This window comes from Haematobia irritans, chromosome 5 (genome assembly GCF_050003625.1).
Source record: "Haematobia irritans isolate KBUSLIRL chromosome 5, ASM5000362v1, whole genome shotgun sequence".
NCBI classification, from domain to species: Eukaryota; Metazoa; Arthropoda; class Insecta; order Diptera; family Muscidae; genus Haematobia; species Haematobia irritans.
In genome coordinates this window covers 120,245,218-120,266,454 of record NC_134401.1, presented here as the reverse complement: position 1 = coordinate 120,266,454, position 21,237 = coordinate 120,245,218, and the positions used below count along the sequence as shown (strand labels likewise).

Genomic DNA, 21,237 nt, shown 5'->3' with positions numbered 1-21,237 from the left:
AAATCGGTTCAGATTTAGATATAGCTCCCATATATATCTCTCCCCGATTAACACTAAATATGACCACAGAGGCCATGGTTTTACTCCGATTTACGTGAAATTTTGCACAGAAAGTAGAATTACGCTGATTGGCTTTAAGTTTTGCACAAGAAGTACACCTGATTGTGTTATAGATTGTGCCAAACTTGGTTGAAATCGGTTTAGATTTAGATATTGCTCCCATATACATGCGCACTCATATGACCACACATACCAAATGTTTACTCCGATTTACGGGAAAATTTGCCCAGGGAATATAAATAACACTCTTGCTACACTAAAAAAAAACATACTCTGTTTCAAAGATTTTGTCTTTACTTTAAAAATTTTGGTATTGATTCCGAGCCAAAGAAACGGAGAATACAAGTAAGGATACTTTTAAGACACAATTCTCTTTTAAATTTAGGTTATGTGTACTTGCTTCTAGGAAGCAAATTTTAATTTTTCGCTTTCTCAGCTTGTTTTCTTCATATGCTATGAAAGTCCTTTAAAAACGAGTTAACGGCAACTTTATTTTCCAAATTAGGACTCGACTTCCAGTAGAAATTATGCTATGTTTGAAGTAAAAAACTTCTTTAAAATAAAGTTTTGAAAAACATGTCCTATATTTGAACGATTTTTTGCTTTGTAGTCAAGATGCAAAAAGACAACAAATTTAAAGACAATTTCATTAAATTTAAAGAATTTTTCTGAATTATTAAAGTCAAGTTGACCTTAGCCTATAAATTTTTTCTTTCATGTTAAGATACCAATTTTTAAGTCAAATCACTTAATTATAAGGACAATACGACTTCATTGAAAAGTTTATCGACTTTTGGACAAGGAAAATAACTTTATTTTAGAGAAATGCGTCTTCTATGCTAAGCAAAATTTGTATTCGTATTTTAAAGACATGAAATCTTTGACCTCACGACAATATTTTTTTCAGTGTATGCATTCCAAATTTGATTGAAATCAGTTCAGTTTTTATAAAATTTCTAGACATAAAATTTAAATCGGGTTATACCCTGAGGCGGAGCACATAGTTAATAAATAAATATGGGAAATATTTAAATCTAAAGCCATATTTATGCAATTTCGCATATTCACATAGATCGGAATAAAACTTTGGCCCCTAGGGTTAGATTAGGTTAGGATAGGTGGCAGCCCGATGTATCTTATCACTGAGTGCTGCTCGATTCCATGCTAATGTCAATGACAAGGAACCTCCTTTTTATAGCCGAGTCCGAACGGCGTTTCACATTGCTGTGAAACCACTACACTGAAAAAATCATACCCGGTTCTAAAGATTTTGTCTCTACACTAATGATTTTGGTATTGATTCCGAGTCAAAGAAGCGGAGTATTGAAGTAAGAACAAATTTAAATTTCAAGTTTTAAGAAACAAAGTTTAATTTATTCGTTTCTTCAGCTTTTTTCTTCATGTCTACCAGATTCCTTTAAAATCATGTTAACGACAACTTAAATTTCCAAACTCAGAATCGTATACAAGTAGAAATTACGGTATGTTTCTAGTAGAAAAAGTCTTTAAAATAAAATGTTAAAAATCTCTGAATTTTAAGTGCTTTTTTACTTTGAAGTCAAGATGTGAAAATTCAACAAATCTAAAGACAATTTCACTAATTTTGAAGAATTTTGCACAATTATTAAAGTCAAGTTGACCTTAGTCAAACAAAATTTTCTTTATGTTTAGTGTACGCAATTTTAGATCGAATCACTTAACTGTAAAGACAAAATTACTTCGTTGAAAAGTTTATCGTCTTTTGGACAAGGAAAATATGTCTTCTATGCTAAGCAAAATTCGGATTCGTATTTTAAGGACATGAAATTTGTGTATATCGACTATAGGACCGAGTTTGAGCAATATTGTAAAAGATACTGAATCTAAAGATTATTATTAAGATTATATGCTAAACTGGTTGACGAAAATATGTGGAGTTTAATCCAACCGACTGTTTACAAAGCGCGCCTTTGTGATCAAAGTCTAGGTCGCAGTTTAAGCCAAATCGCCTTCAAAGTTGGCACACTTTCCTGTTTTGGGTCAGAATAGAACCCTATTGATTTTGGAAGAAATCGGTTCAGATTTACATATAGCTCCCATATATATCTTTCGCCCGATATGGACTTATATGGCCCCAGAAGCCAGAGTTTTACCCTAATTTGCTTGAAATTTTACACCAGGAGAACAATAAGTACTATAGTTAGGTGTGCCAAATTTGATTGAAATCGGTTCAGATTGAGATATAGCTTTCATATACATCTTTCGCCCGATATAGACTTATATGGCCCCAGAAGCCAGAGTTTTAACCCAATTTGGTTGAAATTTTGCACTAGGAGTACAATTAGTAGTGTATTTAAGTGTGCTAAATTTCATTGAAATCGGTTCTGATTTAGATATAGCTCCCATATATATCTTTTACCCGATTTTCCGTCATATGACCACAGAGTTCAAAGTTGTAGTCCGATTTACGTGAAATTTTGCACAGGAATTAGATTTAAAATACTAAGTATGCATGTCAAATTTGGTTGAAATCGGTTCAGATTTCTATATAGCTTCCATGTATATGCTTTTCCGATTTGGGCAAAAATTACCACATTTTCCCTTACAGCTAAGTCGAAAACTTGTAAAAGTGACTCAATCGACCGATAAATCATAAATACACTTTTGCGAAGTTGCCTCAAAATTGATTCAGATTAAAATGTTTCCCACATTTTTTTTAGTAACACAGTGTACCACCCCAGGGCATTAGCCGACTTAAATTTTAAGTCTATAGATTATAAATTTTGTTCAGATGGAGTCAGATTTAAATGTATGTATTTGGGACAAAAACCTTTATATATAGCACCCAACACATTTGACGGATTTGAGATAGTATCGAAAATGTGGATTTACAAACTGGTGCAGGGTGTAATATAGTCGGCCCCGCCCGACTTTAGACTTTCCGTACTTGTTAATGTGGTCAAAAAGCTTAACTCCTTAGATTTCTTTATTTGAATTAAAATTTATAATTAATGTAAAATTTATAATTAATAAAAATAAACCATAACTACTGTGAAAATATTTCTCAGCGTAGTTATGGCCCGACTTTATTTGGTTGAAAGTTGTTTTTAATGTAGCCATCATATTGACCGATCCCCTGATGTATTTTCTTGAGGACCTTACAATGACTAAACCCTTTATTTCTCTACGTGCATCTTACCCAGAGTATTCCATGAATTAGTTAATAATTCATAATTAATAATTTATCTTAATATTTAATCACATAATCAAAAACTCAGGAAATTTCCTTAAATCTCACTTTACACTCAAACAAAGGAACACCATCGCTAAAAAACTTAAAGATAAAGCAACAGAAGTGAATTGAAGAAAAAACAAGTATGTACGGCCGTAAGTTCGGCCAGGCCGAATCTAATGTACCCTCCACCATGGATTGCTTAGAACTTCTACGAAAGAATGTCATCCACAATCGAATTACTTGGGTTGTGGTATCTTAAAATTTCTTAACATCATTTTCTAAATTGTGAGTTAGTCCATACGCGGTATATATTAGACAAAAAACTATGTATAGGTAAGTCTAGGGCTATATATAATTATGAACTTGATATGGACCAATTTTTGTGTGATTGGGGATCGATTGATCTGAGGGTTATATATTACTATAGACCGATATGGACCTAGTTAGGCATGGTTGTTAACGGCCATATACTAGCACAATGAAATCGGATGAAATTTGCTCCTCCAAGAGGCTTCAAAACCAAATCTGGGGGATATATATGATTTTGGACTAATATAGACCACTTTTAGCATGGTTAAATATCATATACTACCACCACCCACCCAATTTCAACCAGATCGGATGAATTTTGCTTCTCCATAAGGCACCGGAGGTCAAATCTGTGGATCGGTTTATATGGGAGCTATATATAATTGTGGACTGATATGAACAAATTCCTGCACGGTTGTTGCATACAATATACTAACATCACGTACCAAATTTCAAGCGAATCGGATGAATTTTGCTCTTCCAAGGGGCTCCGGAGGTCAAATTTGGGGATCGGTTTATATGGGGCCTATATATAATTATGGGCCCATTTCGACCGATTTTTGCATGGGTGTTTGAGGCCATATATTAACACCACGTACCAAATTTGAACTGAATCAGATGAATTTTGGTCTTCCAAGAGGCTCCGGAGGTCAAATCTGGTGATCGGTTTATATGGCGGCTATATATAATTATGGACCGATTTTGTCCAATTTTTGCATGGTTGTTAGAGGCCTTATATTAACATCATGTACAAAATTGCAGCCGGATTGGATGAAATTTGCTTCACTTAGAGGCTCCGCAAGCCAAATCGGGGGATCGGTTTATATGGGGCTATATATAATTATGGACCGATGTGGACCAATTTTTGCATGCTCATTAAAGACCATATACTAACACCATGAACCAAATTTTAACTGGATCTAATGAAATCTGCCTCCCTTAGAGGCTCCGCAACTCAAATCGGCGGATCGGTTTATATGGGGCTATATATAATTATTGACCGATGTGGACCAATTTTTGCATGGTTGTTAGAGATCATATGCTGACACCATGTGCTAAATTTCAGGCCGACCGGATGAAATTTGCTTCTCTTAGAGGCTCCGCAAGGCAAGTCTGGGGATCGGTTTATATGGGGGCTATATATAATTATGGACCGATGTGGACCAATTTTTGCATGGTTGTTAGAGACCATATACTGACACCATGTACCAAATTTGAGCAGGATCGGATGAAATTTGTCTCTCTTAGAGGATCCGCAAGCTAAATTTGGGGGTCCGTTTATATTGGGGCTATACGTAAAAGTGGACCCATATGGCCCATTTGCAGTACCATCCGACCTACATCAATAAGAACTACTTGTGCCAAGTTTCAAGTCGATAGCTTGTTTCGTTCGGAAGTTAGCGTGATTTCAACAGACGGATGGACGAACATGCTTAGATCGACTCAGAACTTCACCACGACCCAGAATATATACTTTATGGGGTCTTAGAGCAATATTTCGATGTGTTACAAACGGAATGATAAAGTTAATATACTCCCCATCCTATGGTGGAGGGTATAAAAAATAACATATTCATGCCATAGGTACAAGGGAAACGTCATTCAAATATAAAACTTTGTTTTATGGTTACGTGGCATTCACTTCCATAAGGTCTTTAGAAAACAAACAATTTTAAAATTTCTGTTTTTTTTTTGTTCTTTCTGTAAGATTTATTGGATATCGGTTTTTTGTTTGTTTTTGTTATGAATAATATTTAATTGCCCGAAAATCGTTAATTTATGGACAGTAAACTCTTGGCTTAAAGTTTTCTTATTGTATACGGATTTTGTAAACTTTTCGGTTGAATGGTTATTTAAGTTATTTAAAGCGTTTTATTCACAATACCCTTACAAGGCCCATTTGTATTGAGGTTAACCACAACCTTTTTTTTTGTGGTAGGAAAGATGAAATCCAATCATGAAAGGACCATAAGAATTCTTGAGACAATGATCCGTAAAATCCTTTAGGCAAATGAAATACATTTGAATATAGGTTGTTTACAATCAACCATATCCTTAGTGGTTGTAGTTGTTCTCAGACAAAGACACAAAGGACATTGCCCTCAAGCAAAACTATGGTTTTTATTGAAAATGTTCAACACAGAGATTAAAATGTTAAAAGGATGTCGTACAAGTTCTGTGTAATGTTATTTGTCAAAACCTCAAATCTCCAAAATGAAGAGACATCAAACATGTTTATACAATATTGCGTTTTTACTAAAATTCACCTAGGGAAGATTTTTATATACATAGCGAAAACGAATTGGATATGGCAATCAATCGATCGACAACCTCCCTTTTGCAGTTGTAGCCACTATCAAATTGGTTTTATGTAAACTGAATAATTCGATCAAGGCAATCGAATTGTTGCAGAACCAAATCAATTGGTAATCTTATTTGATTAATACCTATTGCAATATTAGGCTGTGTCAACCGCTTCGATTGAGCAGTGTTAACAAACCGATAGGAAATCGAATCAACCCCAAATAATTTAATTATTATTCACAGTTTTTTTATAAAATCATAATAGTTTAATTAAAATTTAATTAACAGTAAGTTTTATATGAGTTGACAGCCGTTTAAATCTCTGAATAATTAGGTTAAGTACGAATTCAATTGGCTTACACTTTTCCAAAAAGGGGTGGTAGAACCATCTCATCACGGTTGCCGCAGTTGGTACAATTCTACCTTAAATGGTAGATGTCTTACTGTTTGGTACATTTGTAGAATTACAGATGTTTTGATAGATATTGCAACTAAGAAGTACATCAATTTTTATAGAAATAAAATTTTGACAAAATGTTCTATAGAAATGAAATTTTGACAAAATTTTCTATAGAAATAAAATGTTGACAAAATTTTCAACAGAAATAGAATTTTGACAAAATTTTCTTTAGAAATAAAGTTTTGACAAAATTTTCTATAAAAATAAAATTTTCACAAAATGTTCTATAGAAATGAAATTTTGACAAAATTTTCTATAGAAATAAAATGTCGACAAAATTTTCTATAGAAATAAAATGTTGACAAAATTTTCTATAGAAATAAAATTTTGACAAATTTTCTATAGAAATAGAATTTTGACAAAATTTTCTTTAGAAATAAAATTTTAACAAAATTTTCTATAGAAATAAAATTTTGACAAAATTTTCTATAGAAATAAAATGTTGACAAAATTTTCTATAGAAATAAAATTTGGACAAACTTTTCTATAGAAATAAAATTTTGACAAATTCTCTACAGAAATAAAATTTTGACAAAATGTTCTTTAGAAATAAAATTTTGACAAATTTTTCTACAGAAATAAAATTTTGACAAAATTTTCTAAAGAAATAAAATTTTGACAAAATTTTCTAAAGAAATAAATTTTCTATAGAAATAAAATTTTGACAAATTTTATATAGAAATAAAATGTTGACAAAATTTTCTATAGAAATAAAATTTTGACAAAATTTTCTATAGAAATAAAATTTTGATAAAATTTTCTATAGAAATATAATTTTGACAAATTTTCTATAGGAATAAAATTTGACAAAATTTTCTATAGAAATAAAATTTTGACAAAATTTTCTAAAGAAATAAAATTTTAACAAAATTTTCTATAGAAATAAAATTTGGCAAAATTTTCTAGAAAAATAAAATTTTGACAAAATTTTCTATAGAAATAAAATTTGGCAAAATTTTCGATAGAAATAAAATTTTGACAAAATTTTCTAAAGAAATAAAATTGTGACAAAATTTTCTATAAAAATAAAATGTTGACAAAATTTTCTATAGAAATAAAATTTTGATAAAATTTTTTTATAGAAATAGAACTTTGACAAAATTTTCTATAAAATAAAAAGTTCATAAAATTTTCAATAGAAATAAAATTTTCTCAAAAATTTCTATTGAAATAAACTGTTGACAAAATTTTCTATAGAAATAAAATTTTGACAAATTTCCTATAGAAATAAAATGTTGACAAAATTATCTATAGAAATAAAATGTTGACAAAATTTTCTATAAAAATAAAATTTTGTCAAAATGTTGTATAGAAATAAAATTTTTACAAAATTTTCTATATAAATAAAATTTTGACGCAATTTTCTATAGAAATAAAATTTTGACAAAATTTTCTATAGAAATAAAATTTTGACAAATTCTTCTATAAAAAAATGTTGACAAAATTTTCTATAGAAATAAAATTTTGACAAAATTTTCAATAAAAATAAAATTTTGTCAAAATTTTGTATAGAAATAAAATTTTTACAAAATTTTCTATAGAAATAAAATTTTGACGAAATTTTCTATAGAAACAAAATTTTCTATAGAAATAAAATTTTGACAAATTTCCTATAGAAATAAAATGTTGACAAAATTATCTATAGAAAAAAATGAAATTTTGACAAAATTTTTGATAGAAATAAAATTTTGACAAAATTTTCTAAAGAAATAAAATTGTGACAAAATTTTCTATAAAAATAAAATGTTGACAAAATTTTCTATAGAAATAAAATTTTGACAAAATTTTCTATAGGAATAAAATTTGACAAAATTTTCTATAGAAATAAAATTTTTACAAAATTTTCTATAGGAATAAAATTTTGACAAATTTTCTATAGAAATAAAATTTTGACAAAATTTTCTTTAGAAATAAAATTTTGACAAAATTTTCTACAAAAATTAAATTTTGACAAAATGTTCTATAGAAATAAAATTTTGACAAAATTTTCTATAAAAATAAAATGTTGACTAAATTTTCTATAGAAATAAAATGTTGATTAAATTTTCTATAGAAATTAAATGTTTACAAAATTTTCTTTAGAAATAAAATTTTGACAAAATTATCTATAGAAATATTTTTTTTCATTCGTTTTGTTTTGTTATTGTTGGTTTTTTTTCTTTTGATCATTGTTGTTGTTTTTTGATTTCAGCTTAAAACCATGTATTGACTAAACTACAAGTGTAGCTTAACCAACAGAGGAAAAGAATGTTTGTCAAATTTATTTGGGCAAAGCCCTATAGACTGCAAGATGGTTGGATGGACGCACGTTTCGGAATTACCACATTCCTCAGCAGTATACTCTACTTGCAGCAAAACTATCAACCAATTATCAGAATAAATTCAGGCAATTCATTAAACCCAATAATGAACCACACTTGCAAAAAGGTTTTACATGATAGCTGGCTTATGCCGAAATAAATTCGTACAAACATAACTGTTTTCCTTTTTGACAAATTTTTCTAAAAAATAAAATGTTGACAAAATTTTCAATAGAAATAAAATGTTGAGACAATTTTCTATAGAAATAAAATGTTGAGACAATTTTGACAAAATTTTCTATAGAAATAAAATTTCGACAAAATTATCTATAGAAATAAAATGCTGACAAAATTTTCTATAGAAATAAAATTTTGACAATTTTTTTATAGAAATAGAATTTTGACAAAATTTTCTATAGAAATAAAATTTTTCTATCAAAATGAAATGTTGAAAAAATTTCTATCGAAATAAAATTTTGATAAATTTTTCTATAAAAACAAATGTTGACAAAGTTTTCTATAGAAATAAAATTTTGTCAAAATTTTTTATAGAAATAAAATTTTTACAAAATTTTCTATAGAAAATAAAATTTTAAAAAAATTTCTATAGAAATAGAATTTTGACAAAATTCTCTATAGAAATTAAATTTTTCTTTCGAAATAAAATGTTGACAAAATTTTCTACCGAAATAAAATATTGACAAAATTTTCTATAGAAATAAAATTTTGACAAATTTGTCTAAAGAAATAAAATTTTGACAAAATTTTCTATAGAAATAAAATTTTGACAACTTTTCTATAGAAATAGAATTTTGACAAAATTTTCTATAGAAATTAAGTTTTTCTATCGAAATAAAATTTTGAAAAATGGTCTATAGAAATAGAATTTTGACAAAATTTTCTATAGAAATAAAATTTTGACAAAATTTTGTATAGAAATAATATTTTGACAAAATTTTCTATAGAAATAAAATTTTGAAAAATTTTCTATAGAAATAAAAATTTGACAAATTTCGTATAGAAATAGAATTTTGAGAAAATTTTCTATAGAAATATAATTTTGAGAAAATTTTCTATAGAAATAAAATTTTGACCACAGTTTATATAGAAATAAATTGTTGACAAAATTATCTATAGAAATAAAATGTTGACAACATTTTCTATAGAAATAAAATTTTGACAAATTCTTCTATAAAATAAAATGTTGACAAAGTTTTTTATAGACATAAAATTTTGTAAAAATTTTATATAGAAATAAAATTTTTACAAAATTTTCTATAGACATAAAATTTTGAAAAATGTTCTATAGAAATAGAGTTTTGACAAAATTTTCTATAGAATTAAAATTTTGACAAAATTATCTTTAGAAATAATATTTTGACAAAATTTTCTATAGACATAAAATTTTGAAAAATGTTCTATAGGAATAGAGTTTTTCTATAGAAATAGAGTTTTTCTATAGAAATAAAATTTTGACAACTTTTCTATAGAAATAGAATTTTGACAAAATTTTCTATAGAAATTAAGTTTTTCTATCGAAATAAAATTTTTGAAAATGGTCTATAGAAATAGAATTTTGACAAAATTTTCTATAGAAATAAAATTTTGACAAAATTTTGTATAGAAATAAAATTTTGACAAAATTTTCTATAGAAAAAAAAATTTTAAAAATTTTCTATAGAAATAAAAATTTGACAAATTTAATTCTAATAGAATTAAAATTTTGACAAAAGTTTCTATAGAAATAGAATTTTGACAAAATTTTCCATAGAAATAAAATTTTGACAAAATTTTCTATAGACATAAAATTTTTACAAAATTTTCTATAGAAATAAAATTTTGACAAAAGTTTCTATAGAAATAAAATTTTGACGAAATTATCTATAGAAATAAAATGTTGACAAAATTTTCTATAGAAATAAAATTTTGACAAATTTTCTATAGAAATAGAATTTTGAGAAAATTTTCTATACAAATAAAATTTTGACAACATTTTCTATAGGAATAAAATTTGACAAAATTTTCTATAGAAATAAAATTTTGACAAAATTTTCTTTGGAAATAAAATTTTGACAAAATTTTCTATAGAAATAAAAATTTAGCGCGATAATGCCATCCCTTGCTGGTGCAATCTAAAACCTTTAAAAAAACATTTCGACACAATTCAAGGGATATTTATACATCCAAAAAATTGGCGCTAAAGAATCATCATAAATAATATTGAATTAATTTTTTTCGAAGAGAAAACATTATATTCATGATAACCACAAAATTTTGATCAAATCTTTCAAGATAAGGTTTTTTTAAATTTGGTTGATTTTTGATATATTTTTTTGATGGATTATATTGGCACGTTTGGCAACCGTGCATCTCACACCAACATATATGCAGTGCCACACATAAATATAGGCACAGCACTTCATTATACCGTACACACAAAGAAAATTTCATTAAAAGTCAACCACCGAAAAATTTTCATTGATATAACGAAACATTTTCATTAATACAATGAAATATTCGTTATTAGAACGAAACGTTACGTTGATAAACAGAAAATTCGTTGTAATAACGAACAATTTTGTTGTATTAACGAATATGTTTCATTGGCTGACTTTTAACGACACATTTCGTTAATATAACGAAACTTTTTCTATTAGTGTAAACCACATAGTATTTGCACAAAATGTGCCTACCTGAAGTTTTGATTTTAGGCCCCTTGGTGTTTGTCCGTCTGTCCATGTACTTGTTGTTTGCAGTATTCCGGTCACTATTATTTACCGCTTTTGATTAAATTTGGTACAATGTTGGTTTTATATTTACACCAACCGTTGGTTAAGACTTTGTAATTATTAATAAGCTCTGCATGACACTTTATTTTACTAACACTGTGTCAGACTCTGTTTTAACTCGGCTGTAAGATAAGGGATAAGAAAAGCAACTAAATATTCGTGGAATCTTATTACTTGACATTTATCTTATGATTTTTGGAATCTCCCACTCTCTTGGAGACAATGAGTAATACAATCTCTTCAAATGTCATTATTTAGAATTTTAATTTATTTGTAAGTCATGGAATGTCATTTATCAAATTACAGTCCATGTGTTAGCTCATCCTTTTTCTGTTACACTGATATATTGGATGAATAAAAGCTTTTCACATAATAACTCATAAGCTCACTTACCTGTTGACGTTGATGGCAAGTGTTCCGACATCGTGTATTGTTTTGCTATTTATTTCTTCTCCAATGACAACGGCGACGACGACAAAATGTTAAAAAGACCCCTGCTCCAGATTGCCAGCTAAAGGTGGCAGACACTGAGACCGGAAAACGACTTCCGGAATAAATAACAATTGTTTGCCACTTGGTGCCTTGGTGGGAAGTTGTCGTCGTCACATTCATTCACAAATTCTATCAGACAGACAGAATTACTTTTGCCTGATATTCTGAGTGCTGGTTACAGCGATGATGATGATGATGACGATAACGATGGTGAGACATCAGCATGAGGTAAGACGTAATCGTCATTCGCTAGTAATCTAGAGCAAAAAAAAAAACTATGCTCCTTGCATAAGCAGAATAACCATAAAGGATGTAAGCGAATACAAAGAGACTAGAAATCCTCCTGGTGATGTTATTATGCTGTTGTCTAGTATTCGAATATGCTGGTCGTTGTTTTTTTTTGCAGCAATAAAATTTCGTTAGTGCCAACAACAGTCTTGAATAGCTAACTAGGATATAGTTTGAATGTTTCTTTATGAAGTCATAGCATTTGGTGTCTGCCTAAGTCATTTAATTTTAGACTTTGAGCAAAAATCAGTAGGTGGTGGATGTCTGTTACATGTTTCACGCTAGCTCATATCCTTTAGGCTTGTTTTAGAGACTAAAATCCTTTTTCTTTCGTTGACAAATTGCTAATTAAGTTTGTAGTTTTATGAGCTGTACTAGTTGCCGTATCCTTACAGTACTGCTTTTCGGTTGTGGTTGAAAGTGACGTCATTGTTTCATATACATCCACAATTTTTGAATTTTATGATTCGTTTAGATTTTCCCAGTTTTTCTTTTTGCTTCTTAGTTGTTATCCTATTTTATCCTTTTTGTAGTCCTTTTGTTTATTGTAAATTGAGCATTTCTTTTGTGGATTTTTTTGTTGCTGCTATTATACATCACTCTCTATACTAAATGGCAGAGCTATATTGTAAAATTTTTCTCTTTTATTTATTTTTTATTGCATGAGTGTGTGTGTTTGTGTTGCGGTATGTGAATATGTAAATTTTCATAGTCCTTTTTTACTCTCGTTATTCTATTGTAAAATGATGGTGTTTTAATCTTCAAAGCTATTGTTATAGTACTGTGATAAAGCGGTGACAAACAATGCACAGTATTTCAAAAAAAATTTAATTATTAAATTTTGAGTAATAAAACATTATGATTTTATGTCTTTGGAATTTTATTTCAGAATTTTTGGATCAAATAAAATTATATTTTAATTTTATAGACAAAGCTCCATAAAAACAACACCCCAATGGAATAACCCATAAGAGAATGCGAAATAAGGCCACGATAAAGTAGACTTCGCGTTGTCAAAATTTTATTTCTATAGAATGTTTTGTCAAAATTTTATTTCTATAGAAAATTTTGTCAAAATTTTATTTCTATAGAAAATTTTGTCAAAATTTTATCTCAATAGAAAATTTTGTCAAAATTTTATCTCAATACAAAATTTTGCCAACATTTGATTTCTATAGAAAATTTTGTCAAAATTTTATCTCAATAGAAAATTTTGCCAACATTTGATTTCTATAGAAAATTTTGTCAAAATTTTATTTCTATAGAACATTTTGTCAAAATGTTATTTCTATAGAAAATTTTTTCAAAATTTTATTTTTATAGAAAATTTCGTAAAAATTTTATTTCTATAGAAAATTTTGTCAAAATGTTATTTCAATAGAAAATTTTGTCAAAATTTTATTTTTATAGAAAATTTTGTCAAAATTGTATTTCTATAGAAAATTTTGTCAAAATTTTATTTATATGGGAAATTTTGTCAAAATTTTATTTCTATAGAAATTTTTGTCAATTTTTTTTTATGGAAAATTTTGTCAAAATTTTATTTCTATAGAAAATTTTGTCAAAATTTTATTTCTATAGAAAATTTTGTCAAAATTTATTTCTCTTGGTAATTTTGTCAAAATTTTATTTCAATAGAAAATTTTGTCAAAATTTTATCTCAATAGCAAATATTTTCAAAATTTTAATTCTATAGAAAATTTAGTCAAAATTTTATTGCTATAGAAAATTTTGTCAAAATTTTATTGCTATAGAAAATTTTGTCAAAATCTTATTTATATAGAAAATAAAATTAAGTTTTAATTTTATAGACAAAGCTCCATAAAAAAACACCCCAATGGAATAACCCCTAAGAGAATGCGAAATAAGGCCACGATAAAGTAGACACCGCGTTGTCAAAAATTTATTTGTACATAAAGTTTTGTCAAAATTTTATCTCAATAGAAAATTTTGTCAAAATTTTATTTCTATAGAAAATTTTGTCAACATTTGATTTCTAAAGAAAGTTTTTTCAAAATTTTATTTCTATAGAAAGTTTTGTCAAAATTCTATTTCTATAGAAAATTTGTCAAAATTTTATTTCTATAGAAAATTTTGTCAAAATTTTATCTCAATAGAAAATTTTGCCAACATTTGATTTCTATAGAAAAGTTTGTCAAAATTTTATTTCTATAAAAAATTTTGTCAAAATTTTATCTCAATAGAAAATTTTGCCAACATTTGATTTCTATAGAAAATTTTGTCAAAATTTTATTTCAATAGAACATTTTGTCAAAATTTTATCTCAACAGAAAATATTGTCAAAATTTTATTTCCATAGAAAATTTTGTCAAAATTTTATTTCTATAGAAAATTTTGTCAAAATTTTATTTCTATAGAAAATTTTGTCAAACTTTATTTCTATTGGTAATTTTGCCAAAATTTTATTTCTATGGAAAATTTTGTCAAAATTTTATTTCTATAGAAAATTTTTGTCAAAATTTTATTTCTATAGAAAATTTTGTCAATATTTTATCTCAATAGAAAATTTTGTCAAAATTTTATCTCAATAGAAAATTTTGTCAACATTTGATTTCTAAAGAACATTTTTTCAAAATTTTATTTCTATAGAAAGTTTTGTCAAAATGTTATTGCTATAGAAAATTTTGTCAAAATTTTATTTCTATAGAATAAATAAAATTAAGTTTTAATTTTATAGACAAAGCTCCATAAAAAAACACCTCAATGGAATAACCCCTAAGAGAATGCGAAATAAGGCCACGATAAAGTAGACACCGCGTTGTCAAAAATTTATTTGTACATAAAGTTTTGTCAACATTTTATTTCTATAGAAAATTTTGTCAAAATTTTATTTCTATAGAAAATTTCGTCAAAATTTTATTTCTATAGAAAATTTTGTCAAAATTTTATTTCTATAGAAAATTTTGTCAAAGTTTTATCTCAATAGAAAATATTGCCAATATTTAATTTCTATCGAAAATTTTGTCAAAATTTTACTTCTATAGAAAATTTTGTCAAAATTTTATTTCTATAGAAAATTTTGTCAAAATTTATATCTATTGGTAATTTTGTCAAAATTTTATTTCTATGGAAAATTTTGTCAAAATTTTATTTCTATAGAAAATGTTGTCAAAATTTTATTTCTATAGAAAATTTTGTCAAATATTTATCTCAATAGAAAATTTTACCAAAATTTTATTTCTATAGAAAATTTTGTCAAAATTTTATCTCAATTGAAAATTTTGTCAACATTTTATCTCAATAGAAAATTTTGCCAACATTTGATTTCTAAAGAAATTTTTTTCAAAATTTTATTTCTATAGAAAGTTTTGTCAAAATTTTATTTCTATAGAAAATTTTGTCAAAATTTAATTTTATTAGTAATTTTGTCAAAATTTTATTTCTATAGAAAATTTTGTCAACATTTTATTTCTATAGAAAGTTTTATCAAAATTTTATTTCTATAGAAAATTTTGTCAAAATTTTATTTCTAAAGAATTTGTTTTCAAAATTTTATCTCAATAAAAAATTATGCCAACATTTGATTTCTAAAGAATTTGTTTTCAAAAATTTATTTCTATAGAAAGTTTTGTCAAAATTTTATTTCAATAGGAAGTTTTGTAAAAATTTTATTTCTATAGAAAATTTTGTCAACATTTTATTTCTATAGAAAATTTTGTCAAAATTTTATCTCAATAGAAAATTTTGTCAAAATTTTATCTCAATAGAAAACTTTGTCAACATTTGATTTCTAAAGAAAATTTTTTCAAAATTTTATTTCTATTGAAAGTTTTGTCAAAATTTTATTTCCATAGAAAATTTTGTCAACATTTTATTTCTATAGAAAATTTTGTCAAAATTTTATCTCAATAGAAAATTTTTGCCAATATTTGATTTCTATAGAAAATTTTGTCACAATTTTATTTCTATAGAAAATTTTGTCAAAATTTTATTTCTATGGAAAATTTTGTCAAAATTTTATTTCTATAGAAAATTTTGTCAAAATTTTATTTCTATAGAAAATTTTGTCAAAATTTTATCTCAATAGAAAATTTTGTCAAAATTTTATCTCAATAGAAAATTTTGTCAAAATTTTATCTCAATAGAAAATTTTGTCAAAATTTTATATCAATAGAAAATTTTGTCAACATTTGATTACTAAAGAAATTTTTTTCAAAATTTTATTTCGATAGAAAGTTTTGTCAAAATTTTATTTCAATAGGAAGTTTTGTCAAAATTTTATTTCTATAGAAAATTTTGTCAAAATTTTGTCAAAATTTTATTTCTATCGAAAATTTTGTCAAAATTTTACTTCTATAGAAAATTTTGTCAAAATTTTATTTCTATAGAAAATTTTGTCAAAATTTATATCTCTTGGTAATTTTGTCAAAATTTTATTTCAATGGAAAATTTTGTCAAAATTTTATTTCTATAGAAAATGTTGTCAAAATTTTATTTCTATAGAAAATTTTGTCAAAATTTTGTCAAAATTTTATCTCAATAGAAAATTTTGCCAAAATTTTATCTCAATAGAAAATTTTGTCAAAATTTTATCTCAATAGAAAACTTTGTCAACGTTTGATTAATAAAGAAAATTTTTTCAAAATTTTATTTCTGTAGAAAGTTTTGTCAAAATTTTATTTCCATAGAAAATTTTGTCAACATTTCATTTCTATAGAAAATTTTGTCAAAATTTTATCTCAATAGAAAATTTTGCCAATATTTGATTTCTATAGAAAATTTTGTCAAAATTTTATTTCTATAGAAAATTTTGTCAAAATTTAATTCTATTGGTAATTTTGTCAAAATTTTATTTCTATAGAAAATTTTGTCAAAATTTTATTTCTATAGAAAATTTTGTCAAAAATTTATTTCTATTTAAAATTTTCTCAAAATTTTATCTCAATAGAAAATTTTGTCAAAATTTTATTTCTATAGAATATTTTGTCAAATTTTTTTTTTAGATAATTTTGTCAAAATTTTATTTCAATAGAAAATTTTGCCAACATTTGATTTCTATAAAAAGTATAGTCAAAATTTTATTTCTACATAAAATTTTGTCAAAATTTAATTTCTATAGAAAAATTTTTATTTTATTTCTGTAGAAATATTTGTCAAACTTTTATTTCTGTAGGAATTTTTTTTCAAAAGTTATTTCTATTGGTAATTGTGTCAAAACTCCATAGAAATTTTTATCAAAATCTTGTTTCTATTGTCAATTTTGTCAAAATTTTATTTCAATAAAAAAATTTTGTCAACATTTTCTATAGAAAGAAAAATTTAACAAAATTATATTTCTTTTGGCAAAATTTTCTATACAAAGAAAATTTTGTCAAAATTTGATTTCTATAAAAAATTGGGTAAGAATTTTCTATACAAAGAAAATTTTCAAAAAATTTAAATACGTTTTCATTATTTTGAAGAATTTTTTAGAATTATTACTTCAAGTTGACCTTAGTCACACAAAACAGTTTTTCATACAAAGACACTCAGTTTTAAGTCGAATCACTTAACTATAAGGACAAAACGACTTCATTAGAAAGTTTATCGACAAAAAAACCCCTTATTTCAGAGCAATGCGTTGTCTGTGATAAGCAAAATTCGCATTCGTGTTTTAAGGACATGATACCTTTTATTTCACGACAATATGCTTTTCAGTAAGTTCATTTTTTCTAAAAATTTTATGTAGAAACCTTTTAAATCACTGTGCATTATTTTGTGGCTAGAGTTTAATCACGCGATTTGGTTTTAGTATGCTCTTATGAAGTGGGTGGTTTCGGCTCTTTACGTTACGCCAAGCTTAATTTCTGTATTCGTAGTATGTGTTTATGCATAAAATGTCCCCTTTTAGTTAACACCCTCTACCCATTACTTGGGGGGATGTTTTGTATAGACGTTTGGTTTTACGATATATCTGAGTGTTTATATTTTGCATGTAAAATGGAGGTAGGAAATGTGTGCGTTTCTAGTGGTCATAATCATTTTAATTTACATCACACAATTTAGTCCTTGTATACGTGTGACCCTCCCTCTCCCTAAAAAAAGTATAAAACATGTAATTCTTCAACCACATGCAAACTTTGACTGTAGCTGAATGGAAAACAATGTTTTCTTATCGTGGAGACACCAGGATCAACAAACAACCACACCTGAAATAATCAACATGTTGCTTGTGCAACATGTTCGCGTTAAAAAAAAAACCACACACACATACACACATACGCAAAGTCAACTATTTGAATTCTCTTTGTTTGCTGCTATTGATGGAGTACCATTGTTATTCGATGATATTGATTGAGAAAGGTCCTTTCATGGTTGTCCTTTTGTTTTTGTTTTTCGACACAAAATATTCGTTCGTGCCGATGATGACTTTTTCACTTTTGTTTTATGGTTAGCTATTCGTTTTGTAATAAATTGGTCACTTGTTGGTCAAATAGGTGGCAGAAGTAAGTTTTTTGGGTTCACCTGTAATGAGAATAAAAAATGAACAAAAAAAAATTATTTAACCTATTTTATGGGTAAATGAAAGGTTCGAATGGTTTTAGTAACAATTTAACGCACAATATTTATAAAGGAGGGTTAGACGACTATGCACTCTATCGGGCAACAATTGTTTGTTAAACGTGTGTCATGTAGTTTTTCCTCCAATAGGACAATAGGACTAAAGAAATTTCACAATATTTTGGTTTAGACTACAAATAAATGTATGTACATAAATAAAACATTTGAAAAACGTGTATAGCAAACATAATTGTTTTACTAAATTCAAAGTCCAGATTCAAACTCTCCAAAAACTTCAAACTTTTATCAACAAAAATTTTTTTTATTCTAAATCTACAGCCGATTTCGTTTGTATCAAGCGCCGATCTCTTCTTTCAAGAATGAATGACAGTATGTCGCAAATATGACACATTCTAATATTTTGTACACTGAAAAAATTATTGTCGTGAGCACGGCTGTGGAGTCGAGCCAATTTTGCTCGACACCGACTCCGACTCCAGGATTTTTCATCAGCTCGACTCCGACTCCGGAGTCGACTCCGGGTAATATAACTAAATCTCATTTTAATACCACTAATTTGTAGTTCTATTGTGGGGGTACCGTAAGTGGATCGATATAAAGTATCGTATTTATTTATGTGTGCAAAAAAAGGTCTTAGTTTCACATTAGATGCCAATTAAACTCTATATTTCAAATTTAGGGCAATGTTTAATAAATAAAATAATGCTATAAATACCCATCGTAATATGAGAAGATACCAACAGTATATGTATTTGTGGACCAAAATTATTGGTACTATCTCAAATCCTTTAAATTTGTTGCGAAGGTTTATATTCCCATATGCATGAATTTGAATCTGAATCGATTTAGACAAAATTGTATATACTTCTACAAAATCTATGTACTTTAAATTTAAATCTAACGTTATGGGACGTAACACAATTTTAACAAAAAATAAAAATGCAAGGAAAGTCTAAAGTCGGGCGGGCCGATTATAATATACTCTGCACAACTTTGTATTTAGATCTACATTTTGATAAAATCTCAAATCTGACTTCTACAAAATCTCAGAAATATTTATAATTGTTTAGACAATTTCGCAAAAATGCATTTATGATAAATTTGAGTCATTTCTACAAGTTTTCGACTTAGCAGTGAGCATTAAATTTTGGAAAAATTTTTGTCTAGTAAATAAAATTTTGCAAAATTTTCTACAGAAACAAAACTTTGACTAAATTTTCTATAGAAATAAAATTTTGGCGAAATTTTTTATAGAAATCAAATTTTGACCAAATATATAGAAATAAAATTTTGAATAAAATTTTTATAGAAATAAAATTTGGCAAAAATTTTTATAGAAATAAACGTTTGAAAAAGTTATCAATAGAAATACAATTTAAAAAAAATGTGTAGCAAACAACATTTTGCAAAATTTTCTATAGTAATAAAATTTTTCAAAATAACATATTCTATAGAAACAAAATTTTGACTAAATTTTCTATAAAAAAAAAATTTTTGACCAAATTTTATATCGAAAAAAATATTTCTATAGTAATAAAATTACGAATACATAAGAAAATTTCGAAGTAAGAAAAAAAAATTTTGAGAAAATTTGCTATAGAAATAAAAGTTGACAATTTTTTCTTATAGAAATAAAATTTTGAAAAAATTATCAATAAAAATACAAGTTTAGAAAAATTTTTGTGTAGTAAATAAAATTCTGCAAAATATTCTACAGAAACAAAAGTTTGACTAAATTTTCTATAGAAATTAAATTTTGACAAAATTTTCTAATAAAAAAATTTATTACTATAAAATTTTGGCAACATTTTCTATAGAAATAAAATTTTGACCAAATTTCCTAATAAAAAATCTATTACTATAAAATTTTGGCTAAATTTTCTATAGAAATAAAATTTTGACTTATATTTTTATAGAAATAAAATATCAATAGAAATAAAATTAAAAAAAAAAATTGTGTAACAAACAAACTTTTGCAAAATTTTCGATAGAAATAAAATTTTGCAAAATATTCTATAGAAACAAAATTTTGACAAAATTTTTTTATAGAAATAAAATTTTGACCAAATTTTCTATAGAAATCAAATGTTGGCAAAATTTTCTATTGAGATAAAATTTTGACAAAATTTTCGATTGAGATAAAATTTTGACAAAATTTTCTATAGAAATAACATTTTGACAAAATGTTCTATAGAAATAAAATTTTGACAAAATTTTCTATAGAAATCAAATGTTGGCAAAATTTTCTATTGAGATAAAATTTTGAATAAATTTTTTATAGAAATAAAATTTTGACAAAATTTGCTATAGAAATAAAATTTTGACAAAACTTTTTATAGAAATAACATTTTGACAAAATTTTCTATAAAAAAACAACTTTGAAAAAATTGTCTGTCAATATTCCACATATGTATATGGCCTTAAAATAAAATTAAAAAAAATTATTTCGGGTATTAAAATGGATCGATCCAGGCCATCTGCTAGTCTAATATTCTAGGA

General features: G+C 25.9%; 1 protein-coding gene across 3 annotated transcripts in view; it reads right to left on the bottom strand.

The window, feature by feature from the left end:
• Mctp (multiple C2 domain and transmembrane region protein) overlaps positions 1–21,237 on the bottom strand; it is a 233,955-nt gene that overhangs the window by 144,388 nt on the left and 68,330 nt on the right. Inside the window, exons 2-3 of one of the 3 annotated variants that reach the window (XM_075310584.1) lie at positions 18,489–18,681; positions 11,830–12,837 (exon numbers count right to left, since the gene is read on the bottom strand). In XM_075310584.1, the coding sequence (XP_075166699.1) occupies positions 11,830–11,860 (31 nt within the window). In that variant the 5' untranslated portion in view covers positions 11,861–12,837; positions 18,489–18,681. The remainder of the gene's footprint in view (positions 1–11,829; positions 12,838–18,488; positions 18,682–21,237) is intronic. The other 2 variants (XM_075310586.1, XM_075310587.1) reach the window with 2 other exon arrangements.